Raw genomic sequence first — 27,952 nt, forward strand, 5'->3', positions numbered from 1 at the left:
TTTCCCAAATCCACCCCTCCCCTCTCCCTCTCCCTCTCCCGCTTCTCTCACCCTCTCAACTGTCATAACACTTTTTTTCTAGATAGCTTAGTTAGTGACTTCCAGTTTTTGGTTGAAACCACCTTTAATATCCTTTTATTCCAAAACTGACTTAAAAAAAACAAAAATTGCCCCAAAAAAAGTTTCGCTACAAACGAAAAAACAACTAGTAAAATTCAAAAACAATTCCATTTGTTTTTAGCGTGAAAAAAGATAAAGTTTTCCAAAAAACGAATCCAGTCAAAAATTTGTGCGCATTTCTAAACTTCTATGGCGAGCACAAAGTTTGATTGATTCCTGTAGGGCAATGTGGTAAACGAGAAAAAAGAAGGCGCAAAGGTGAACAAATTTCCTGTGGACAGTGCCAGCACAAAATACAAGAAGTATCTGTGAGCAGGTCTTCCATCAATACTTTGAAATAAGCCATGAGATGAAGCCGAACTGATCTCTCTTTTTACCTTTTGTTCTTTCGATGGAAGAAGCGCTTGATTTTGAGTGGGAAACGAATCTGGCCAATCATGATCTTGCTCTACATCATTGTCATATTTCGGCAAAGAACTAATTCGTCCATTTATCATCATAAAAAGCGCGAGCGAAACAGTTGCAATGAAGCAAATAAAACAAAAAATTAGAAATGCAACTGTTGGACCGAAAACAAAATCAGTCGACAACGTCTCATTTGTCCCAACGGATTGACCAGATATTTGTTCACTTGATGATGACGAGAAATTAATTCTGACTCCTTGAATAGCGGCGATTATAGTTGCGAGAAATCCCCCCGAAGTCTCGCCAACTAGGATTGCAGTGAGGAAGCTGGCGGGGAAGTCCCTTTCAGCCCACCCGTATATCAGAGTGCTTCTTAATCCGTCGAGAGAGACGAGAACAAAAGTCGAAATGAACAAACCGATGCTCACTTTGTCTTCGAGGATAGTACTAAGTTGTTCGCATTTTTCTTCTCCTTTCAATGTGATGAAACTTTTTGTGAAATTGACCCTAACTTCAGAAAATAATTTCGGGTTTCAGTTATCGTGTAAAAGCTTGTATGAACTCTAGTTACGAAATTTCTCCAGAGGGTCTTCCTATGATGCTATATTTTAAATCGAAATACAAAGTTTGTTTTTATTGAAGCACCTGAGACACCTGAGAATCAATATGAACTTTTTCCAAAACTCAAAAACTTCATAACAGGGTAGTTTTGGTATTTCTGAGGCTTTGACATAGATAGAAGATCTAAATCACCCCGTCAAAAAACATGGATTCGGCAAAAGCCTAAAACTGATCAAACTCAACCAATGATTGTTTGATTATTTTGGTAAGACTTCTCAAAGTTCGAACAATTTTTCCACTGCTTTAGTTTTGATTTGGAAAACACTGAAACAGCGTTTGTTATTACAGGACTATCGCAGCAATTTAGCTCATGAGTTAACAAGCATTGAGTTTAAGAAGAAAAGAAAACTGCTATTGGCATATGACGTCGTTTTGTCCCATAGAAAAATGATGGCGACACTGAAAAGTAGCCCCAGAAAATAAGTGGCTGCCAATGATGATTCCACGCCAATTCGATTGCAGGTGGGCAAAAGTGCGAGTGAAACTCGGGACAAACCACTGAGAACGGCAAAGAACACTCCTAAATGCCCTCCCTCGGGTAAAAAGGGGACCATAAAAGGCAGCTGGATTGAGAGACAATTGGTGTACAACCATGTATTAACTGCAGCCAGAAGAAGGAGCCAGAATAACACACCATTTCTACGACGTGACTGAAAACAATTCTTCGAAAAACTGGCCATGCATCTAAAAGCTGAAGGGGATTGAGGCAAGTAAAAGTCGTTAACGTTAGTCGAACACCTCGACCCAGGATATGACGACTATTTAATTCCAGAGTGAAACGCGGATAATAATGCCTTCTGTTGTTGAATTTTAAAAGGCTAGGTTTTTTTTCTCATACGCTTATAACCAGTGGCATGCGCATAAATTTTTCTAGGGGGGGAGGGGCGGTTTTTCGAAAATTTCCCTCTTACGCCTTTTCCCTCTCCCTCAGGAATTCGACCCCCTGCCGACCCAAAGGGTTCCCCCTTTGTACTAATTTGATATATCCATTTTGTGGTTACGGACCCTAAAATTTTTCTAAGAGCGCCATCGGTGCCAATATATACTAATTTTGAGGGGGGAGCGCGCGCCGAAAAAACGCAATTTTTTCCAAAAAGTGCCTAAAAACGCGTTTTTTGCGGAGCAGAAATTACGGCTAAAACAGGGTCTTTGTAGTGCTTTGGGAGAACTCACAGAAAATGGTCGACTTGAAAAAAAAAGTTCGACTAAAAAAGGTCGACAAAGTTTCGAATATGTGGCAAAAACCAATCAAATTTGAAGTCAAAAGGAGCAACGTACAGTTTCACCGCTCCTTTTTCATAATTAGATCAACTAAATGTTTTACTGATGTAATCATAAAAGACGAGCTGTTAGAAGGTTGGGATCTTGTTAACTATTTCCCCCGCTATTGCAATAGAGGGGGGATTTGTTACAAGGAATCAAATTCGTACGTGCGTCACTGTTCAATTCTTTCTTTATAGGGGGGGGGGGGGGTACTTAACAAGATCCGAAGGTTGTTTTTGGCTTTTCTTGATGACCAAAAATAGTTTCTCGATTGAACTAAATTAAATTAGAGCCTACTTGCTAAAAATTAGTCGTCATTGAAAATACTTGAGTTTTTATAGTTTCTTTTTTTTTCCAGCAGAGTAGCTCTCAATTAACTACAGCAGCCAATCCAGTTTAGCCTCTAAGTCTGCTTCAGACCAAAAAGTTTTAAGATGACTAAATTTCAGGTCAAGTACGAGTTTTCCCGACCAAAAATAGCGAAAGTAACAGGCTGAAAGTGCTTGGAAACGGAAATAATTCTTTAGAGATAAAAAGTCGATGGACGTAGTTTTAGAGTTCTTAAACGAACAACAATTGTGTTCCACTTCACCCTGTGAGGAGGTGGATATCTCGTATTATAGCTTTTTATTTTGTTGGTAAATAGTCTAAATGTTTTATATTATTGAAGAGATTTAGATTATCTATTCAAAAGCTGAAATGTCAAGTAACTACTGTAACTTGTGAGCGGACAAAACTATTTTCAAATGATTTTTTTCTTATATCTGAACTATTGACATTTATTATAATGGTGCAAACATCAACACTATCTTGGTCATGACTTTTGATTAAGCAATCAATCTTTTGACTAGCGTGATATAAATCTAAAGCGGCGAGTGTTTTTATAGAAAATGGCATTTCGAATGACCAGAAAGCATGCCACTGCTACAATGGCAAAAACAACATTTTATTTATTCGGGATTGTAAGATAACAAATGTGAAAACAAAATCTTTGATGGAATATTTTTTTTGCACAAACTGAGAAAATTTTTGCAAAACAAAATAAAAATAGGGGTATCAATCCTATTTTAAACAATCTATTTTTTGCTACCTCCAGGGGCAGATGTAGGGTTTTATCGACGTGGAGGGGGGTATTCAAATAACTTTCAAAAAATTTTTCGTCCTTTTTTTAGGTCGACCAAATTGTTTTTCTGAGCTCCCCCAAATCACTAAAAACCCCTGTTTTGACTAAAGTTTAGCGCCACAAGCAAACTTTGTTTTTGGGCTTTTTTTTTACTCTCCCCCCTCCAAAAATAGCATATAATGACGCCAAAGACGCCTTTAGAAAAACTTTAGAGTCAGCCAGCCAAAACTGTTTGCCTGTCTTCTCTGTTTGGGGAGTCCCTGTTTGGGGTGGGGGCGTCCAGACTGCAAAAAAAATCACGTTTGATTCCACGAACACGGAACAGCGCATTTGCGGGATCTATCTTTACTCTTTGTATAAATCTATTGTCGCATAATCTATTGTGGCATTATAAAATATTAGTTTTTAATAGGAAATAGGATGCAATTGATAAGACACATGTTCGATGAAGAAAAATGCCCAAAACGAGCTCGCAGCTCAGAATTTTTTTCAGAGAAATAAGGTTTTAATATAGTGATTTGGATGACATTCGAAAAACAATTTTTTTTTTCAAATTTCCACCTTCCCTCGAGAAAACAAATTGTTCTCTGCTTTTTGTCACTCCTTTTTAACATTCAACTTTGGTTGACTTGTCGTTTAATTTTCTAAAGTTTTGTCTTAAGAGCCAATATACACTAAATTTGATGGACAGCGCGCGCAGTTAAAAATAACAATTGGTCAAAACCTTCCAAAAAAAAGACTTTTTTTGTCATTTTCAGCCTTTTTTTTTGCATGCTTCATTTTGTTTCTTTGTTCGAGTTTTGAGGCAAAGTAGGACCTTCTAGCGTTTTAACAGAGCTCATACAGTGCGGTTGGCGCTGATCGTAGCTTTTTGATAGTCTGAATGAAGTTAAGAAAAACTAAGTCACCAGCGTCCCAGGTTGAGGTCGTTGTTTTATGCGTGAAGCGACAATTCGGAACATGCGACAATTCGTAACAGGCGAAATTTGTAACAGTAGATTAATTGGGGAACACTGATTCACGCGTAGTGTTCCTCTCTTGCTGGAGCTGAGCGCAGCAGAGGGAAGCGGAGCAAGCCTATTCAACTTGCCAATGCCTTGTTACGAATTGTCGCTTGTTACGAATTGTCGCCTGATACGAATTGTTGCCTGGTACGAATTCTTGCCTGTTATGGTTGTCGCTTAACCGGTTTTATGTTCAGACTTTCATAATCCCAATCAATCTACATGGAACGAAAAGTTCCTAGGCCAAACTTTGGTCAAAACCAAAGTGTAAACATAGACCTATACTTAAACGAGTTCTGAAAATTGTTCCAAAAAAAGTGAAGGCATTGTTGCAAAAATTTAATAAGTTTGATGTCGCTTATAATAGTCGTAATTACCAAACATGGACTCATGTTGGTGATAGTCCCAAACAAATTCGGAACAGTGCCAAACAAGTTTGAATACAGTCGGAGGAAACCATTGAGTAGATTGGAGACCAGCGTAGAAATACAAATTTCTTCATAAAAAAACCTGAGACGAGATAAATTTTGTAAAAAAAATTGAAGCTTAAGGAAAAAGTTGACTGCTTCTTGAAGTCACAAAAAAATTGGAAAGACAATTATTTATAACAATTTTAATTTTTTTTTTCGGCCAAAATTTATAACCATACATTTTATGAATTTTGGCTTGGGATAATACCAAAAAGGCATCAGCCTGTCGGGTGGCATCTGCATGAGCAAATTCTATTTGTCTAGTTTTCTAAACTAAGATCGTAAAATCAGAAAGGACTGCAAAATTCTTCAAATCTCACAAAAAAACTGAACGAGACAAAAATCTTTTTGTTTTAGTGTTGTCTAACAACCAAAATAAGGCGAGCAAAAACAAAATATAACAAAGGGATCGAAATTTACTAGAATTTACTTACTTAAAAATTGTTCGTTGTGACAAATACATATGTCTCTCATTTTATGGAAAAAACGAGTTCAAAGATTCATTGTTAGTTGCTAACGCTTCAAGAAAAATATTTTTGTTCAACAGTTAGAATTTATTATACAGAACTCGAATCCTATTTTCGATTTTCTTTTTTGCTCTTGTAGTAAGCTTTTTTCGGCTGCGAAGTTTTTTTCTTGTATTGCCAGTTTTGATAGTACCTTTTATCTCCTGTTCTTTTTTGCATTAAGGAAGTTGTTTCTTTCCAAAAGATCATCTAATAGTTTTAACCACGAGTTTAAATGCTCATATACATGAAACTCCCAAATCAATTAGAGTTTATGTTTGTCCCAAATATGTTTCAAACTTCCCCACTTTTTAACTTTCAATTAGTTTATCCACTTGAGTCGTTGCTCGCTTTCTAATTTTAAAAAAATGTCCTATTAGCTGTACCATAGATCAGTACACTATTTTAATATAATGGCTTAAAAAATTTAGTAAAAATTACAAACTCATTGGTAATTTGAAGGTGAATGTCAAGACCACAAAGACGAAACTTACACGAAACGAAAGTTGAGGTCCTCGTTATTTATAAACGGATAACGAACAGTTATTTGAGGAATCAGTGTAGTACTTCAAATTTTTAACTTCCTTTAGCAGTTTCGCAACTGTTTTTTTTCTCGCACGAGGGAACGAGTTCACTGCCAGAGTGCCGGCCGCCATGCCAAAAAGTTGAATTACTTTCCCGACTGCGCGAAAAAATAGTTACGAAAATGCTTTAGTGCAGAAAAATTCAAGTGTTCATATTTGTTTTCACTCGTTTTCCACATGCTAAAACAGTTGTTTTCCCCTTTTTAAAACATCCGAGGAGGACCAAAATTTGCAATCTTAGTTTTTCTCTAAAAATTAGGCTCTAAAAGTGTTACAAGATAGCTTCCTTATAAGAAAGGGGGCCTTTTTATTTTAAGAAAGTTGTAGGATAGGAATTTTTCCTACAAAATTTTTTCAAAATCTTATTGCAAGCTTTTTTTCAATTTTTGATTACCGGTTTAAAAAATCTCCACTGTCGCAGAGAACAATAACAGAATCACCTTGGCCAAATGACTCGTTTAGCTACATGAGTTTACAGAAAAAACGCACTAGCTGTTTAGAGTTAGTGCTTTGCTGATAACTAGAGATTTTGTCGACATATGGCTGAGTCCCATACACAACACGACCGCAGCTATACCACATGATTCAAAAAAAGTAAAACTTTTTAGCGTCTCCAGAATAATTTTGAGCCGCTTATCAACTCTACATCAAAAGTGTGTTGTAACCAAAAAATTAGATATTCTTTTTTTTTCAGAGAGTTTGTTGGAAATAAATAGATTATAACAGCTATCTTAAGAAATTTACATACATAATTTGAAAAAGAGATATAAGTTTTAAATTTTTTTTAAAAATGATTTTATGGTACAGAAAAACCTTTAAAATGTCTTTGGCGACTTTTTTGAATTTTGGGGAAAAATGCTGTAAAATGTTGTAAGATAGCTGAAATTTCCTACACGCCTGTCACATTTGGGCATATACCTGCTCGCGGCTCTGTCGAGAGAAGAAGCAGCTAAGAAAAACCAAATCTTGATGACATGGCAATTTTTTCTGGATGGAGGTGTACCCAGGGAGAAGCTGAAAATAGGAAATTTTGATCTGTTCAACGATGGAGTGAAAGAAGAAATTTAAGCAAGCTCAAACTCTAGCAATAGTGTTTGACTAGTATTTCTTAATAATCTGCAACTCAACACACAAAGCTTGGTTAACACACAAAGCTCTGTGTGTTGAGTTTCAAATTGGAGTGAAAGTAGAAATTGCAGCAAACTCAAACCCTAGCAATAATGTTTGACAAGTTTTTCTTAAAATTCTGCAATTCAACAAACAAAGCTTGATTAACATTCAAACGAGATCAAAAATATCAAATGGGATCTTAACCGAACACTTCCATATAATTTGTCTATGCGAAACCTCACAAATTACGTCATCTGAACTGTTTCTCACTGATTTTACCAGATACAGATCAGACAGATTACATGAAGCTGATAAAAAGTCTCATGGTGGATCACTGATTGCTGTCAAAAACAGTATAAAATCTTTTGATTTAAAACACGACCTTCTGACTCGTGTGTAGCATACAGAGTGGAAATCCATGGCAATGAACCAGATGTCTCTGTTTTCTACAGCCCAACACATAATAGCAAAAACAGATTTACAAACGATTTTGAAAAAGTTGAGCATAATTTTCCCAAAGCTACACCGTTTTTATTATGCGGAGACGTAAACGCTCCAAAGACCGATTGGGTCACTGTAAAGAGTAGCGATGACTATGAGCAAAGTATGGTCGACCTATTTCATAAAAAACTTTTTAAAAAAGCGGTAGAATTGAATACAAGCTTAACCTGCTTGATGTTGAACTCTATCGATATTGTTTTGGCCATGCTGAGAAAAACCATTTGCTTCCTTAAGTCTATGGTTGTTCAGATCACAATGCAAATCAAATTTTGAAGAATTGCCAGCACAAAATTATAAAGCCGGTCATATTGAACTGCAGAAGTTTCGGCAATGCTGTTTATGACAAACTAAGTAGGTTGATAGAATCTGCACCTTTTGAGTCCACCTTTATACCAACATAGATAAATTGAGTGAACAATAGTCTCAGTTTTCTGATGATATCAAACGGTTAGGTTTTCACGCAGAGAAAGAGGAATAAACATTTTCTCCTTCCATGATATTCTCCAAGCACCTCTAAGTTTATAAATAAACTACAAACACAACAACAATTATTTCTCGCAAAACCAACAAGCTACGGAAACAGACACGTTGATAATTTAAGAGCTTTGTAACTGAGGCTGCCGAAAGTAGCAGATTTAGATATCAGCGGAAACTTGTGGAACAAAGAGACACAAATCTGATTTTTAAACCTCTCAAAGCTTAAGCAAGTTGCGTTTTTTACACAAAATGATTTAGAATGCAAGAAGTATTGCAATCAGAATGAAGAAATAGACATGTTAAACGATTTTTTTCATTCTGTTTTCTCACCGAAAGATTTATTTAATATTAAATAAATAACAGTAGAAAAACAAAAATTGAGGACTGTAAGTGTCTCGATAGAGACTTTTCGCGGAACAGTAGCAACACTAGATCAGAAAATAAGCTTCAGGATTGGACGGGATCCCATCAATCTTTTTCCACAAAACCGGTAGGCAATGGCAGTCACGCTAAACAAAAAAAATTTGAAATGTAAAGCGCATTAGAAAAGTACAATCAGATGAACGCTGGCAGCGGTGACACCAGCGTTCAAAAAAGGAAATAGGCGTAAAGAGGACAACAACCGACCTGTACCACTCCTAAGAATTATGAGTAAAATTTTTGAAAGGTGTATCTATCACGATTTGTCCAAGCACTTTGCAGAGCTTTTAACCTCAATTCAGCATGGTTTGTCAGGAAACGTTCAATGGTCACAAACATGCTGAGTCTCCTCATGAAATTTCACAAAACTCTAGAGGAAAATTCACCTTGCGAGGTCATCGCTTTTTACACAGACTTTTCGAAGGCTTTTGATAAAGTAACTCATAAGGAATTTCATGAAAAGCCTTGTCAAATAGGCGTACAATGGTGCTTATATGAAATTTTGCTTGACTATCTTAGTTTGCGAAAGCAATTTCTTCGAGTAGATAACACATGTTGCAGTGTGTTGGAAGTGACAAGCGGTTTACCACAGGGATCTCTACTGGGACCACTTCTGTTTTTTATATTAAAATTTGACTTGCTGGATGTACTAAAATTTAGCAATGCTTACTTGTTCACTGATGACATAAAGATTATCTCCGTGAACAGGAGTTATGTCCAAGTACAGCTAGACTTAGACTCCATTGAATACTGGCTCACCAAAAACAAGATGAGTCCAGCAATGCTTAATTGCTTCCAGATTATCTTCAGAGGAATTAAGACTCTTTTTTTACAGGGTGCTGCTCTAGAAGAATCAGACGTTATTAAGGACCCAAAGATGCTTTTAAACAAAAACCGGAACTGACATACACACATGGAAATAGGATTGAAGAAGGCTAATAAAGTTCTCTATCTCCTGCAACGCAATTTTTCCTACAAATTGAAAACATCGTGTAAACTGGGCCTGTACAAATCCTTGCTCACTCTTAATCTTACGCATGGGTTTCATTGTGTTGCGCGATGGGTTTCATTGATCTGACATGTCGCGTCTGACCAAAAAAGAGCTATCCAGTATATAAATTGAACAAAAGATGCCAGTTACCTCAGTCAAATAAAACTGCTGAAATTGTTACCACTCCCAATGTTTCTTCAACTAAATGACATGCTTTTGGTTGCTAAAATGAGCGTTGAAAATGTGCCCAATCAAGTTTTACCAATTTTAAGTGAAATATTAAGAGGAAACTCCGAGATTTTCAAACTAAGTGAAACGAGAACAGAAAAAGCAAGAGGAGAATTCACGTTTAGATTTCTAAGATAATGAACAGATTGCTTGAACTTATGGAATTCACTAGATTGATGGGCTTGAAAACTGAATTTTGAAGATGATGTGGAAATATGTCAATGTGAACATTTCAGAAGCTAATATCTGCAGCTGGTCAATTGTATATGATTGCAGTGGCTACAGCATCTCGAGGAGGAAATTAGTATTAGCTGTAAATTTTATTCAACAACGACAGGAACCAATTTAAAAGAAGTTCTAAGGTAGCAAAATTTGAGTGAGGTGGTCAATCCTGCATGTTTTCAAACTACTCTACAGCTCACTTGCAAGCTTGCATGTAATGAATTTTTTCACGCCAATTGAACGCACGCTGCAGATTAACCACCCGAATCGAGATCCCGCTCAAAAACCGCTCAAGATTTGAGCGGTTTGAGCGGTTTTCCAGCAAGATTTGAGCGGTTTGGGCGGTTTGGGCGGTTTTTTTTGGAAAAACCGCTCAAACCGCTCAAATCTTGCTGAAAAAACCGCTCAAAAACCGCTCATTTCTTGCGGTGATTTTTGAACGGTTTTTCAAGCAAGATTTGAGCGGTTTTTGAGCGGTTTTTGAGCGGTTTTTGAGCGGTCTTCCCGGGTCGAGGTCCCAAACTCATGTCGATACTTTCGCGACAAATCTTTGGCATTTCCAGACTTTCCAGACCAAAATTAGGCATGTCCAGGCTTTGGCGACCAAAAAATGGCATTTCCAGACTTTTGCGATCATGATGATCCGTTGCGACTATCGCTCCGAAGCAGAACTTTATCTATAAAAACCGCTCAAAAACCGCGCAAGATTTGAACGGTTTTTGAGCGGTATTTCTAGATAAACCGCTCAAAAACCGCATAAATCTTGCGCGGTTTTCGAGCGGTTTTTTTAGGTAAACCGTTCAAAAACCGCTCAAACCGCTCATTTTGAAGCAAGATTTTGAGCGTAATTGTCTAAAAAAACCGCTCAAACCGCTCAAATCTTGCTTCAAATTAGGTGAAAAATCTCGACTCGGGCAATTTGTTCTATCAACGAATTTCACGTACTGATCTTTTCATGAACTGCGTATGAATGCACGCAAGCTGACTAATTTTGGTTCCCTAAATCACCCAACCAAATCTCCGCATTTCAGAAACCAAGGATTTTTTTTTGAGAGAGTTTAGTTTTTCTTTCAACCAATTCTAAACAGTTTCAAACAGTTTCCTTTCATTTCGACTTTACTTCCAATCTGCTTTTTCTGTGATGTTTCTGACACTCACTACTTACCTCAATTGGAGCAATGTCTTGATTATAAAACATTGTTCCAACTTCTGGCAAACAAAATGGACTAATCCCTTTAAACTCTCATAGCTTTTTCGTTTTCATCTGCTGCTACCCTGGCTGGACTGTCTTCCATAACTCTTTTTTAACCTTTTTTCATAGTCATTCCATGAGGTAATTTGCTTAGAAAAAATAGTTTTTTTTGGTACTTTGAAGCACTTTTAATTTTCCAATCTTGTTGATTTTTTCTTGCGTTTTTCAGATCTTGATTAAATTTTGACGCATCTGCAGTAATTTCTTTGTGACTGTTGTCAGTGTACAATGTATTTTAACAAAATGGGGCCAAAATCATAAATCAATAGCTATTACTTACCAAAATACGGGTGTCTCCAATGTAATCTTTGCTGCAATTGCTTCATTGTGCCAATTATTTTTTCATTGTGCCGGTTGCCTTCGAAAGAAAAAAGTGATACATTTAATGATTCATTGTTCAAAAAGCTAATCACAATGTTCAAAGCTGGGATAATGCATACATAAAATCGGCCTTGTAGTATCGGGAAGGAAGAGTGTCACTAATTTTAGAGGAAAAGAAGATTGAAGGTTACGATGAGGTGAAAGAAAAGTGAATTGTAAACAGATTGAAATTAATTTTGTCAGAAACAAAAGTCTTGAAGTAATACTCTTGATTGGAGAATTGCCGTGAAGTGATTGGTTGATGAAGTGAACAAAAGGCCGTATATTTTTGATGGCACCAATTTAAGGAACCAATTAAATTTGAAGCAAAACCAAACCTTAAAGTAATACACTTGGTTTGTGAACTGCGGTGAAGTCATTGGATGATGATGTGAACAAAGAACCCTAGTTTTTTTTGATAGCACCAATTTAAGGAAGCAATGAAATTTGGAGTGCGTTGTTGCCATTTGTTGGTATAGTTGATCAAGTGCCATAGTTTTTTATAATATTAATTTAATCTGAATGCTTGACTAATTTAGTTTTTGAGATGGGGGCATTTTCTGTTGCTAGCATCAACAAAACTACGGAAATTAATTGACTACATTGTCCAATCACATATACGCAACTAAAAAAGCAATGGTTTCATTTTAAAGCAATTGTTTTGTGACAAAATCAGGTTCAATCAGTTTTTCATCCAGTGAGAATATCGAGCATTCTACATACAGCGCTTAGAGAATTTAACCTGAATTAATGGCTCCAGTCAAGGCCGCCTTTCAATGGTGGAACCAACACGCTGTCAGTTGGAGCAAATGGCCGTTCAGCGGACTTCGAAACCCGCCGGACAAAATCCCTCCTACGTGCACGAAGAGAGGCCCGTTACCAGACGGATCCTTGCCCAGTTGCGGAGCGGTTACTCCCCATTCCTACAAATTTATCTGCACAGACTAGACGAAACAACCTCAGAAGCATGCCTACAGTGCAACTCAGAAACCCACACAACGGGTCACCTATTCAGGTGCAGCGCAAACCCGACCACACTCACCCCCACGCACTGTTGAAAAACCCAATCGAGGCAGCCGCTTTCTTTCAACTCGAGACGGAAGAAGCCACAAACGACGGACAAAAGGAGGGCCAAACTACGGGAACCTAGGCAACGACAACAACAACTTGAACTAATTAATGAAGATCTTAACTTGGTCTAACTAGGGGAGAAGAGGGGTCTGGCATTGAAAATATTTGGAAGTAAATGAAAGATATGGTAGAGAAGAAGGCCACAGCAACGAAACAACAACTCAAAACGGAAATTCCAGCCAGCTGCTGGTCGGATAAAACAAAAAACAAGTCAATTTGATGAAACCTCTGCACAAAAGATTCGAGCTCTGTAGCCTCAGGAGGTGAAACAAGTGACTAATAAAACCATCCGTAGCTTTGATATAATATTTGTCTATCTCCGTACTAAAATTCATGTTTATATGTGTATGGTTTTAAAAGCACTGTTTTGTCACAGAATTTATGTCGCGGAGTATAAAATAATCTCAGTTTTTAAGACCATTTTATTTTTTTAATTTTATGACTAATTTTAAAAATTTTAAACAAATCAGAATTCACTCTCCCTCAAGTAAACTATATATTTGAGAGACAAACGATCTTCGAAAAAATCAAACAATGGGCGCAGATGCAGATCTAGGTTTTTCTCGATGGGGCTGATTTTCAAGTTTTTGTCGATCATTGTCTCGATCACAATGATTTTCCGAGCTCTCTCAATTCACTAAAAAGACCTTGTTTTGGCCAATTTTCTTGCGCCGCACCCTAATTTTGAAAATTACGGCCTAAAAAAGGTGTTTTAGGCACTTTTTGGGCAGGTTTGACCAAAAAGTTTACTTTTTGTTCCGCACATGCTTCAATTGAAAATAAGTATACGTGGCGCCAAAGTCTACGTAAAACTTTTTTAAGGTCAGCCACTAAGCTGTAACTTAAAATATAGTAACTTCAAACCGTTCCAAAACCATTTGTGTCACTGAGGGTCTAACTCCAGTCTGGTTTCTCAGGTAAACCCTTGTCCAGTAGGACTTGATGGTTCTATGTGTGCAATGTTGCTACATCCTATGTGTGCAATGTTGCTATCATGATGCTTTCATGTGCAGTATCAGTGGTGTTTGATGCAGGTCTGTCAGAGAAGTTTGAAATCAGAGAAGTCTGAAAACGGATCAGAAGGTCTCATGACTGTCTCTCAGGAAATGCTGTTTTATAACTATCATGATTGATTTATCAGCCTGGAAACAATATATTTTCATTTATTATGCAGGTATCTGGTGTTTGTTTTATGCGGTAACAGCTGCGACCCAATTGTTTGGTCAAAATCATTCCAAAAAAGGGCCCAAAGACATCGCAGAGAGTTTTGGCGCAAAACATTTTGGCTAAATAGAGTCTTTAAAGTGTTATGGGGAAACCTCGGAAAATCAATATGGTACAAGTAAAATATGGTCGACAAATTATCCGGATTTTTTTTGGAAAACCACTTACTGGAAAAGCTTTTGCGCACGCTATACGAGGGACTGCTCGAACTTTTTTTTTCATTTTTTGATTAACTTTAAGATTTGCCAATGGCTCCAAGTTATTGTATCTCGGCGGTCCGTATTTTACCGTGTCTCAGTATTCAGTAAATTAGCGAAGTCTACATTGAGAGACTGCGAATTTTGTCTATTCTTCGATTGGTTCATGTAAATTTCTGCCAAAATGAATTTGAATTGAAACTACTTAATGGGTTTCAACCGTGATTTCAAAAATTGGAACATTATGTTCGGAACATAATGACGACATCAAAGTTGACCTTTCAGTTGCAACATTTTGGATTTAATGTAAAATCTATGAATAAGTCTGAAGGCTAACAGCAAACATCTGAATGGAAAGCATGATTAGTATTCCTGTATTCTATTTATGGCGACATAATTGTATATTTATTCTGTTAATGTTAATCTGCTTGGACTCTTGTACTGCCAATATTCGTTATTTCGTTCCTGATTTTGTCAAATAGTTTAACAAACGGATCTGCCGATAGCGTATAGTCGAGTGTTGCAATTCTAGTCCATTTTTCTACTAGGCTCCGATCTAAAAAGGGCACAAAATGGCCGGAGAATTGAGACCAGTCGTGACTTTGCATCCTGATTTTTCTAATGCGGCTTCTTCAATTGGTCATCTCAAGCTGATAACTATTGATGACGCAGTTGGAACAGTTTCCAAACACTATCCCGGAATTTTCAATACTGAAAATGTTTCCCCGCCACTCAAATTGCCCAAAATGCCTAAATTTAGCCCGGAATTGAAAAAAGATATCACAAACTACATTGAAAAAGACACATCTATTCGAGGAGGCTGCATTTTGTACGACTATCACGCAGCTTACGCTTCTGGTTTTGCCAACTTAGAAGAAACTTTTGAAAAAATCCACAAAGCTCGATTAATTGTGTGTATGTTGACGTACATAGTTGCAAACTAATACTTTTTGTTACTGCTCAAATCAGAGACAAAATGAAATCAGGAACACCTAACTCGGAACAAGCCATTGCCGAAAAAGTGATATCCCAGTTGGAGTTGATAGAAAAACTTTTCGATCTGAGTAAAATAATTCATAGTTTTGTCGAAGTTAGACTCCTCGTTGAGTTCAGCAAACCAGGAGTATCGGAGAAAACTGCCGAAGAAGCGGCTGAAAGAATAAGAGTTCATGTTACTAATGGGTTGAAGAAATGGGCCAACAATCAAATCTGTTTCTCATTTGCCTACAAACCGAGTAAAAACAAACCATTCGGTCTCACGGTTTTGTTTTCAAAAGAAGACAAATTTTCGGACAGCCGAGACCCTGTCAAAATCAAAATCGATTTTGATCAAATTGTTGCATGCATGATTTTGACATGTCCGAAAATTTTCCGGTTCTTTGTAAATCCGACCTCAATTCCATCGGTTAACGGCACTTCATTTTCACCCGCAAACGTGGACGAAGTTATTACATCCATTTTTGGCCTATATTTCCCAGAATTTGGCGAGAAGTTGGAGACCTTACCCAGTTTAGATGTGGCGCCCATTAGCTTACTGGACAAGGAAAATCCAGGTAGTGTTTTGCAGAGCAATGATGATGGTACCCGAAAATTTCTCGCAGAGCTGCGCGATTTTTGGATGAAGCTTTTGCGTAGTTACCAGCTTTCGCACGGAGTTTTGCTATATACAGTTGATCAGAAAACAATTGGGAAAATTTTCACGAGGGTGAACAAGAATGACTCTTTCGAATGTGATTGGTTGTGGTGCACAGCCAAGGGATTTATTTCATTTGAACTTGGATTAACGTCATCCCCCCAAGAACCCAAAAGTGCCATTGCCAACAAACTCAAACAAATTACTTTGACAACCGCTCCCAAACTTCAACTAATTGTTTTGAGTTTGTGGATCCATTTTCACAAATCTAGAACACCCGGTCTTGAAATCAGCGAAGAATTTTTGCAAAAAGGATACCATTTTATCAGACGTTATGTTAAATTTGTAATTTATATCACCAACACAAATAAAGTCGCAGTTGACAACTTTTTAGCCGGTTTTGTGCCTAAGAAAGAAGAGATTTCCTATGAATTTCTACCTCAAGTTTGCTTTTTGTTGAAAGAAAAGTCTTTGAAAAGCGAAGAATTGCGGCTGTATGGAATTTCGAAGAAAGAAAACTTTCTTTCACTTGGTAATGCTGAGCTTTCTATCGATGCTCTATTTTCATCGGAGGAGGAAAATTCCAGCTCAAGTTATGGTAGCGCTGAGTATGGACCATTTTTGGAAACGGCCAAAACTAGCGGTGAAGACTGTGTAAATGAAACCATTCAAGTTTTGAGGTAAATTTCCGCAATGATGATTATTGGGAATTTTCAAGAGCAGTCTGAAAGCGCATTCTTGTCAATTTCACAGAGAATAAATCCAGAAAAGTACCAGAAGGCTGCTGGAAACTTAGATGAAAACCTCCTCACACAGTGGATGAAACTGGATATTCTTCCAAGTATCCAGCAGTACAGATTACTAGAGAGAGACCTGAGATTCGTTCACATTTATGGGGAGCCAGGCACGGGAAAAACGACGCTTTTGCAAATTGTGGCTTTTCAGGAAGCGATGAAAAGCAACATCGACAAAGTCTATTTTGCTGTTCCAGAGTCCAAATATTGGCTGAGAAGACAATTAAAAGAGTTCGTTCAAAAATCTGATTGTGACTTCTTTGCTCAAAAATTTGAGCTGATTGATCTGGAAAAATCAAGCAGAGAAGACAAATGGTCGACGGTTACTTGGAGACATTTGCATAGAAGTGTACTACTAGTTGATGAAGTCAGATTCGAGTCTCCGCAAATGAGTAAGCTGATGTTTTCATTCAAGTGTCAAAAAAATTAAGTTGTTTTTATGTAATAAATGCAAAATCTGGAATAATTTTCAAAGATTATTGTGGCGCTCATGTGATTGCGGGGGAAAGGGGGGTTTGGTAAATCAAATAGTTTACGATATTTGAAGTTTTTTGATTTTGAAAACCACGTTTGATGAGTTATTGAGACTCCACATTTTAGTTGAACTTCAGCCAACATTTGAAGAGCTCTTCCCTCACTTTGGCAAAGTGTGGATCAGCAATATGGCACCGATTGACCTCAATCAAATTCAAGGCCAAGGGAAGTTCATCGGCCTAGAAGGATTCCATCTAGTTACACTAAACATACTCTTCAGAAGCGCTGCTCATATTGGCGCTCTTTCATCGAAGTTCTTTCACGCCCGACGTCCCTTTGATCACGTGAGCGCGAGACTTACTCAGTGTTTTTTGACCAACCAGTCGAAAGACATTTTCGAGCAACCTTTGCCCTATAAAAAAGTGGACGACCTTGAACTAAAATCTGCCGACCCAAGTTACCTCATAATTATTTTGGCCGATCGAAATGAAGAATTCGAGTCGTTAGCCGACCAGCATGGAGATAGAGTGATTGTAGTGAACCGTGATCAGCTAGGACCCGACGCGAACTTCGATTTCAGCTTCGGAGGCGCTGAAGTTTCTGTCTTGTTTTTCGTCATCCACTTTCTCTCCGAAACAGAAGTTCTGCAAAACGAAGATTATATGTGTGCAGTTTTGAAAGTACTTGCCGAAGGATTCACTCGCGCGCGTTTCAATTTCCGTTTTTACGTCAATGACAAACATCTTGACTTTTTCAAGGCAGTTCTGTCTATTGTCAGCTGTGAGTTTGAGGATACTTTGATCGAGGCCAGAAACGGAGAATCGGAGGTTGATATTTCTCAGATAACCGAAAGAACAAGAATCTCCTCTGAGGTTGCAAGAGCTGCCGTGATTTCCCAAAACATCCAAGTACTGAAACGAATGAACAACAAGTTCATTAAGAATCTCGATTATTCCGAGATAGCACGAATAATTTCAATTCTTCACGCTGACATGTCGACGCAGTTTCTAGGAAAGTTTGCGGAGCTTTTTGGTGAACTTATCAAACCGATGTTGACAAATTCGATCCACGCTGAAATGAACATAACCAATCGAAGCGCGACTTATAACGATTTAATAGCAAACTGCAACGTCGTGAAATCTGTCTATGAATTCCTGAGGAAACGATGTGTGAAAGTCCTTGAAATGCTTTTCGGCCTTCTTTCCGAAGATTCACTTAAGATCTTGCTAGAAATATCCACCAACTTACTATATCACGGCGCGTTCAGCGGAGACCTCACAACGTTTAAATTTGTAGGCGATCTTCTGAAAAAATTTGACCTCTGGGAAGACCGTATCAATGAATTATATTTTTCAGAAGTCGAAAAAAGTCCACATAATTCAAAAACCAGTCAAGCTTTTACAATATTGGCGATGATATGCAAAAATAACTCCAGCACTTCATGCGTGAAATTGCTGCTTGAAAATGGATTCACCAGATTTAATTTAAAATACAAACACAATTGCTTGTATTACGCAATCTGGTTTGGGAATCTAGAGACAGTCGAAGCTTTGCTTGAAAATGCAGTAGCAAGGAAATGTTATCTAGACGACTGTGCTAATGATTATGATGGAAAAACTGCTTTAGAGTTTTCCAAGCTAATAGGAAATGAGAAAATAACTGCCGTACTATCAAAGTTAGTATAGGTTATCTGAAGTAGGATAAAAAACAGTTAATCTTAATATGTTAAAAAATATTTGTATTTGGCATTCAAAAGCATAGAAAAACTCCTTGTTCCATGCTTTGTATAGTGCTGATTTAAATTTTTTGGAAAAAACGCAAAATCGAAAATAAGAACGCGGTTTTCTCAAATTGAGTTGCTCAGTTAAAAAATGATGAAGACAAAAATGGCTTAGAAATTTTGCAAAAGTAATAGGGTGCAATTGGTTTTGCGAGTTTCATGCCCTATTTTCAAGTTGTTTTCCCTGTGTCCGGATAATTTAAATCAGCACTGTAGCACACAGTGTAAAATCATGTTTTTGCTTTTATATGTTGTAGATACTCTGATTACTCAAAAACCACAATAATATTGTCGTCAAAAAATTTACAGCAGAAGTATGTTGGCTATAATTAGCAAAATTTTTGCTAATGAGCTGTGAAAACAATTATTGTTCATTTGATATTACTTCCTGAGATCTCTTGTGTAATTCCCGGAGTATCACTTATTTCAATAATCAAAAAATTCAAACCCACATCACTTCATAAAAAATTGTCACATGTGAAATATATATTTGTGATTTTAAGCTTAGAGGATCTATATATGAAAAAGAAAAAAGCTTGATTAAACAGTTGAAATCGGTATCATTAGAAAAAAAACATTCATCTCATATTCAGAAAAAAAACATTCAGCTTATATATTTTGTACTTTTTTTTTCAAAAATCGGGAAAAAAGTACAAAATATACTTTACAAAAAAAGATCAGAAGTAAAATCTTCTAACTAAATTTGAGCCCAGGACGTCAATAATTTTCAGATGATATGAAAATTTCCTATCAATTATTGCACAAATTTTGTCTTTTAAAAACTATAAGAATTTCAAAAAAAATATATACTAATTCTGTCTTATTTTTCAAAATTTTTCACCCTTGCGATTTGTTAAATACAATAGGATGTTTTCAGCTGCTATTATTGTAATAGTACGAGCTAATTGATTGGCTACAAAAATGGCTGAGTCAAGCTAATTGAGTTGCTAAGCAGGAAATACATCTTGCGTTCATTGTCCGAGTTAGCGATTTGAAGTCTCCATAACTTCATAAGAAGTAACCACATGTAACATTTATGCCTTTAATTTAGGCTTAGGGCCTCGATACCATTCAGGTGGTATTAAAAAACTTGGTTAAAAATTGGCTGGTTTAAGAGAAAACAAGACACATCTCGCACTAATTTTCCATCTATTCTTCGAAAGTTGAAACAAAAAGACAAGGGTCATGCCATTTACTATAAAAATATATGACAACTTTATGAGAAGCAATTTCTACTATATTGCAAAAAAATTCCGGTCATACAATTTCCATATATGAAAACTGTAAGATAGGCAATTTTTACTTTGCAATTCTTACTTTACTGCAATGTGAAAAAAACGTAATTTAGGAAAAAAATTTTTGTTGTTAATTTTAGCCGCAACATCATTTTCTTGCTACTAAAAACATTTTTTTTTTTCAAAAAAAATTGCATGCTAAAGTTAGTTTTTTTTATAAGTAGAAAAAAAAGTTTCTCTAAAACATAGTCTAGGCGAAGTTTTTCAAACAAAATTGACTAAATTCACTAAAAAGTTTTGTGCAACTCAAACACGAAACGTTTAATGTTTTTGTTTTGTAAAAAAACTTCAATTTGTCAAAAAAATCATGCCACAATTTTTTAAAAGTAAAATTTTGACTGGAAACTTGCTAGCCAAACACAAAAGTTTAAGGTTTTATTTCATAGATCAGAGTGAAGTATGAAATATTAGAAATATTATCTCAGACAATAACTACGCAAAGGCGGGTATCTGTGAGATTTATTCCCATCAAACAATATGATTGCTTGTGCTAAAAAGACTTGGCTATTGTGTTTTCGACAAAACTCAAAAACTTTCAGCAAAACTTGAAAAATAATGAATTTTGGGTTTAAGGAAAGACGCTTGTCATATAATTTTTAAGTATAAATAAATGCTTATTGTAGAGTTTTCTCGCAATTTTTTGTACATCCTAGTAGTTTCAATGATATATATCTCAAATTTATTATTTTTTCATGCAAGTTCCTTATTTGCCACTGTGAGAACTGTCTCCTTTCAACAACGCAAAGTCATATTCTTCATATTTTCCAACATCAACAATTTAACTGACAGATTTTCATATAAAAAAGCGTTCTTTAACAACAATATAAAGATACCAAAATTTGATTTTAGAAAACGTCAATTTTTCCTAATTGTGTAGAAAATGAGGTATATATATATGCTCGGGGTGTATTTTTTTTCAAATCGATTTTGCAAATATTTGGTCACTCGGGGGATTGATCTCTACATCTGCATGGGCCCAGCCGGGTGTGCACACCACAAAAAAATCTGCCACGAATCTGTCTAAATTGCTCGTTTTATACTTTACATGCGTCAATTTATCCCGTACTGCAAAATCGCTTGAAATTGAATTTAGACAGCTAATTGGTTTTATATTATTCCATATACGAGTCAAATTGTAACATTTAAATTATGATATTATCAACTTAAAATTCAGTTAGTTGTCAATATTTACCAAAAACGATTCGAGATCAACTAAAGGGCAGTCGGAACATTCAGGGCTTTGCCCTGATGAGCAGTCTTTTTTAAACTTACATGCCAGTACTGTTGTGCTTTTCTTACGTTCAAACTAACCTTGTTATAAACCGCATTGATAACTACTATAGCTAGAATTTGGGTCAAAATCTCGTGACAGACTTTATCAATTGAATAAACACACATATGTCAGGTTCAGAACCATATTAGCAGTTTATCGAGTAGAAAATCATTGACTACAAAATTGTATACTCGCACCCTAAAATACTAAAGCGTACCATAGTCAGTTTTGAATAATCGTACGCACCTGTCGTCACTTTTGTTTTTTATCATTAATAACATAAAAAAATGAAATTCAATATTTGTATTATGAAGTATAAGTGTCTGATTTGAAGCATTAAATGGTCCAACGTAGTCTAAAAAACAGCGAAATTTACAATGAGCAGAATCGGGGAAAGCCAAAAAAAATAGTTCCCAAACTATAAATTCCAAACTATAATCAATCCTTGTAATCAGGGGCGGATTTAGGGGGGTTGTAATCGCCCTCCTCAGGGATTCGAACCCCTGCCGACCAAAAAGACCCGAAAGACCCAAAAGACCCAAAAGACCAAACACTTTACAAAATTCCGATTAAACCAAGACGAATAAGACGACCAGTGACGTCTAATTAAGCAAAAAATGTGTTAGTTCAAAAATTAATCTAACTTTCAATCAATTTAAATGAAACAAGGCTAAGAAAAATTTTACTGAAAACTTTTAATTTTGACTCAGAAACAATTCTATTAAAAATTTATAGCTTGGATTTAAACTCAGATCTGAAGTTGTCAGTTTCAACGTTTCAATTTCATATATTTAGAATTCATCCAGAAAACATTGCAGATAAAGAATTAATTTTGAAATAGAAATTTTAAAAAACAGCTCAAATTTGTCAAGAAACGAAACAAATGTTTATTTGCATTTAATATAAATTTTTGTCATGTTTCAAGCTCCAGAAAATTAGATATTTTTTTAGAAAAGGTTGATTCAAATTTACACGAACATCAGCCTTGACGACTAAGATTTGTTTTATTCCTTTTAATTATACTGAAAAAAAAAATCATTTGCTTACTCTTACAAAACAACATGTTATATTTCTTGAGTCTTATTCTTCTCGCCAGGTTAGTTTAACTCAAAATCTAAAGTTACATTTTTGAAACAAAAATACTGAGCAGTTTTCTCAGTGTCGAAAAAAAACTGGTATAGTTTTTAATGCTATTAAGGCCTTTTAACCGCTAAGGGAATGAATAAAAAAGAGCGGTCTTTGTACATAGTTTTTACTTTTTAGAGTTTGCTAAAGAGATTAGTAATTTTTTCTTGAGGTGCGTTTTAGGCTCGTACAGGCTACCACCTTATTTGATTTTAAATAGGGTGTTTCAAATAAACTTTCAAATGTTTTTATACTGAGGTACTGAAAATTTACACGCTCAAAGAGCGTAGGATAATGACATTCATTTTTAAGTCTTGAATCGCGCGACAGCTTGTGAAGACTTTTAATCTCTTAAAACGTCTATTTTCTACGTTGGGTCAAAATTGCAGTACCTCAGCTCAAAATTTATTGAACAAAATTTAACAATTTTTATTATACCGAAGAATTATTCAAAGTTTGAGAGACTAAGAGAAGTACATGGAAAAATTAATTTTTCGGGCAGTCTTTTTTGATATCCGGTTAAACTTTTTTCATGAAACAGACCCAATTTTGCCTTGCGTTAGGGCAAAATGGTGGCAGTTTTCAAAGTTATTTTCTTTTAAGTTTGGCTGATTGTTCTTTTTCGGATTGTTTCAAATTTATTTTAGAAAAGTTATCCCATCGACCACTTTTTTCACGCAGCCTTCCGTCCTTGGCAGCTATATCGAGCGTCAAAAATCTTGTTAAAAGTCCTTGACGATTCAATTTCATGGCTTTTTAAAAAATACTATTTTCGTTAACTTTCTATTTTGAAAACTAACATAGCGTTGCCGTACTCCAATGCAACTTGGTAAAGTGAACAAACGAACAACCTGATAGTTTCTTGCCTTCCATCGAAATACAATGGTTTCAGCTGTTTCTTTTTTCTCTTTTTTCATTTTTGATGATTTTTCGATGAGGGCGAAAATCTAAGTCAACGTGTACAGATTTTTTTTTATCTAAGTCAACGTGTACAACTCCATAGATGTAATTTATACTGACTTTTCCGATAGGATTTCGAGATGCACTTTGAGCGAAGAGGGGTAGATTGTTCTCCGATTTCACATTATTCTAAGTAAAACCAACAAGAAATTAGGAAAAAAATCAATGGAATAAACTAATAAAGTTCATTACTTTTTCAAACTATTGGAAACGAACAACTCCGTAGATGCAATTTATACTTACTTTTCTCATTAAATTTCGAGATGAAAATTGAGCGAAATGAGGTGGGTGTTGTTCTCCGATTTCACATTATTCTAAGTAAAACCAACAAAAAATTAGGAAAAAAATCAATGGAAAGAAAATTAAAAAGTTCATTACTTTTTTAAACTTTTGGAAACGAACAACTCCGTAGATGCAATTTATACTTACTTTTCTCAATAAATTTCGTGATGAACTTTGAGCGAATGGAGGTGGGTTGTTCTCCGATTTCACATTATTCTAAGTAAAACCAACAAAAAATTAGGAAAAAAATCAATGGAAAAAAAGTTCATTTTTTTAAAACTTTTGGAAACGAACAACTCCATAGATGTAATTTATACTTACTTTTCTGATAGAATTTGGAGATGAATATTGAACGAAATGAGATGAATTGTTCTCCGATTTCAAATAACTCTAAGTAAAAACCCAAAAATTTAGGAAAAAATTCAATGTAATAAAACATTCTAAAAATGATTGAATTCTTTAAGCTATTGGAAACGAACAAATCCATTGATGCAATAAATACTTTCGAGATGAGTCGAGATGAGTTCGAGATGAGTCGAACTGAATCGCATTGCCAATCGACGATTGGAAAAGAGTAATGAACGCAAGTAAACATAAAAAACACTGACTTTCTTGAAAAATTTTAACTTACCATTTTCAAAAAAAATAGATGCCCTTTAACCTCTTGGAATTTCTCTAACATTTATGACTGGCGCTTGTGTGATAACATGAACCCAACTTGAGAAAACTGGACGAACAGAAAATTTTTATTACGGTGTAAATCTAAAACTTAAATTCCATTTTCGAAACTAGAAATCGTTCACAGTTTTTTGCTCCAATTCCACCTTCGTATTTGGAGAATGCTATTTACGTCACTTTTAGCATATGAATTTCAATTGAACTCAAAAAGTGCATATATACCTAAGTGCATTCATAAATTCAGTTAGAAGGCCAACTAAGCTGGATCAATAGGTAAAGTTTTTTCTCCGCTGGGAAATCTTTACAAGTTGGGAAATTCAAATTTTGAGAAACTTCACCTTAAGTTTTTTTTAAAAAAGTATCACATCTCGATAACTACCCAAAAATTGAGCAATCTTTTTTGATGATAATATTGGCAATTTTTGAAAGTACACAACTACAGGGTTGAGAATTTCACTCTAACGAATTATTTTGTAATTTGAGCTCTCTGAAAAATTTTAGAAAAAGTCATAAAAAACGTCATTTCTCGAAAACTACAAGGATTTGAGAAATGAAAATTGGAGGCAAGATTTGCAGCCCCTGAGAGTACCCTGACAGCACCCAACTACAGAGTGAGAATTTCAAAAAAAGAAGAAATTTCTCTAAAATAAATTTTCTTGAAATTTTTGAAAAATCTCGAAAATTCCCTATCTTGTAAAGTAAAAGGATTTGGTTATTTATATATGGAATCAAGATCGCAAAACCTGGGAAAACTCTGACAATATCCTACTACTGGTTGGCTAATTACAAACTTGAAATAAACACTGAATTTAAACTGGAAAATTGAAAAAAAAACGTAACCATTGCAATATACGATATAGCTTGAACGTGAAAAAATTCTTCAGTTAAACATGCAAAAATAATACGTTGAAAAAGCTTAAACATGGCGAGATAGTGAAGCCCGCATTTAAATATATAATAGGTTTGTTTTTATAACATTTAGGAATTATGTCATTTGGAAAGTTACAGCAAAAACAAACAGTGTAAAAGCTAAAATTATTATAAATTGTAGTAGAATTAAGCTGAGAGTTCAGTCTCTCTTCGCCTCAATTACAATAGTCGCGTGTCAATTTGGCCAAAAAAAAAAGAAAAATTAAGAAAAAAATGTTGAATTGGTTATGAAATAAAAAATAATTTGAAATAATTCAACAATAACTTCGAGAACAGTTTTTTGCTCTCGGAGTGTCCAGTTAGATATACATTGATGAATGTTGAAAAGTTTTTCAAATATTACTAGCGCTTAACGCACCTCCGGACAGCTCATGAAAAACTGCATATATTGGAAACAAATATGCACCCAATTACAGGGTTGGTCATCGAACATTGTATTTTTGTATACATCGAACATTGTATTTTCTTTTGCAAAGCAAAGGATATAAGACCAGCAAAAATTTCAAAAGTTATAAGCAATCAAGGCTAAATGCGTTAAACAACAATGAAAAACCATTTCAAAATAACTAACATGAACTACCTGTTCCTGAGCAAGTAGCACATAAGGTTCCGATTACAGTAATTTTAACACAGCGGCGAGCTGAGCTTCGCACAACTTGCAATACAAAACAAGAAGGCCGCTAAGTCGAAAAAAAAAACTAAAAAATTTGAAAATGTCAAAAACTAATTCTTTCGAAAAGAATGCAGCTAGCTATGAAAAAAAACGTGCCCAGACAATAAAATGTAAAAGAAGCATCGAAAAAAAAATTAGCAAGCGGCAACAAAGCCGAAAATCCCTTAACAGAAACCCTTTAGGCGAAAAAAAATTCAAAAAAAAAATCAAGTCCCCGTCACTCTTAAGCAAACAAATTTTATTCGCACGTCAAAAGAAACAATACGCTGCCACTATTTCGATATAAAAAAGGCCGAAACGTATCAAGTCGAAAAAAGAGAAAAAAACACAAAAAGCCAAAAAAAAAATTCAAAAAAACTCAAGACCAATAAAAAAAAGTCCATCTTACCTTAAAAACAAACACACAGCTCGTCGACAGCGCAATAGGAGGCCAAAAAGCCAATATAATACAGGCCAAAACCTATTCAGCCGAAAAAAAATTAAGAAAAAAGCCGAAATAAAAACTTTTTGCTCGTCAAGCGATATAAAGCAAAATAAGGGCAATCAGCCGATATAATATAGGCTTAAACATATCAGGCCGGAAAAAAAGAGAAAAAAAAACGAAAAAAAAAAAACATTTCAACAAATCGAACTAGGAAAATACAACCAACAGAGAAAGATAATTTTAATAGGACATATATTTGTTTGAAATGCTAATAAGCACAAAATATATCTGTAGCGGTAAAACTATTGTCCTCAAAAGCGTCCAAGAAAAGAATCCCAATGAAAAGTCCTGCGAAAAGAAAAATATTTACGGAAACAAAACTCTGGTAACCGATTGCACTAGCCTTCCTTGTCGCAAGATTTTCAAGAAAAGAATGGAAAAACTTTTTTAATTCTTTTTTTTTTCATATTTGTGGCTTAAGTTTGCATGGTTGCAAAATTCATACCAAAATTTTTCAATACAAAATTTTTGTATTGCAAAAATCAAAAAACGTCACATCTCGGAAACTAAAAGCAAAAACTAACTAAAAAGCAAAGTGAATCCGGACAGCATCCCAATATTAGGCTGCTTATTTTAAACTCGGTGAAATAACGACTAAATTAAAACTGGAAAACCGAAGAACAAAATCTTAACCATTGCAATATACGATATAACTTAAACGTGCAAAAATAATACGTTGAAAAAGCTTAAACCTGGCGAGATAGTGAACCCAGCATTCAAATGTATAATAGATTTGTTAATCGCCAAAAGTGTCATTTAGTATATCAATTTCCAAGTTTTTTTGAAAACTAATTTCAAACATTTTGCGCAAATATTCAGGGATGGACTCAAGTAAAACTAGCGTTTAACGCACCTTCGGTGCTTCGAAATTTTTTGACAGCTCATGAAAAACCGCATATATTGGAAAAAACATCTGCAATTTTTAGTGTACTCTGATTGCACCCAATTACAGGGTGTGTAATTTCGAACCTTTAATTTTTTTATTCCCATTTTCGAGACATCCGGACAGCATCCCAATATTAGGCTGCTTATTTTAAACTCGGTGAAATAACGACTAAATTAAAACTGGAAAACCGAAGAACAAAATCTTAACCATTGCAATATACGATATAACTTAAACGTGCAAAAATAATACGTTGAAAAAGCTTAAACCTGGCGAAATAGTGAACCCAGCATTCAAATGTATAATAGATTTGTTAATCGCCAAAAGTGTCATTTAGTATATAAATTTCCAAGTTTTTTTGAAAACTAATTTCAAACATTTTGCGCAAATATTCAGGGATGGATTCAAGTAAAACTAGCGTTTAACGCACCTTCGGTGCTTCGAAATTTTTTGACAGCTCATGAAAAACCGCATATATT

The 27,952-nt window shown here is 35.4% G+C and overlaps 1 protein-coding gene across 1 annotated transcript; it reads left to right on the forward strand.

Moving 5' to 3' along the window:
- Positions 1 to 15,185: 15,185 nt before the first annotated feature.
- On the forward strand, positions 15,186 to 18,924 carry LOC134839912 (uncharacterized). Its single transcript, XM_063855540.1, has 3 exons — positions 15,186 to 15,789; positions 16,561 to 17,028; positions 17,237 to 18,924. Exons 1-3 carry the CDS (start codon positions 15,186 to 15,188, stop codon positions 18,793 to 18,795), a joined length of 2,631 nt encoding a protein of 876 aa, XP_063711610.1. The 3' UTR covers positions 18,796 to 18,924.
- The last annotated feature ends 9,028 nt before the right edge of the window (positions 18,925 to 27,952 follow it).

This window comes from Symsagittifera roscoffensis, chromosome 2, assembly GCF_963678635.1.
Source record: "Symsagittifera roscoffensis chromosome 2, txSymRosc1.1, whole genome shotgun sequence".
In the NCBI taxonomy this organism is placed as follows: domain Eukaryota; kingdom Metazoa; phylum Xenacoelomorpha; order Acoela; family Convolutidae; genus Symsagittifera; species Symsagittifera roscoffensis.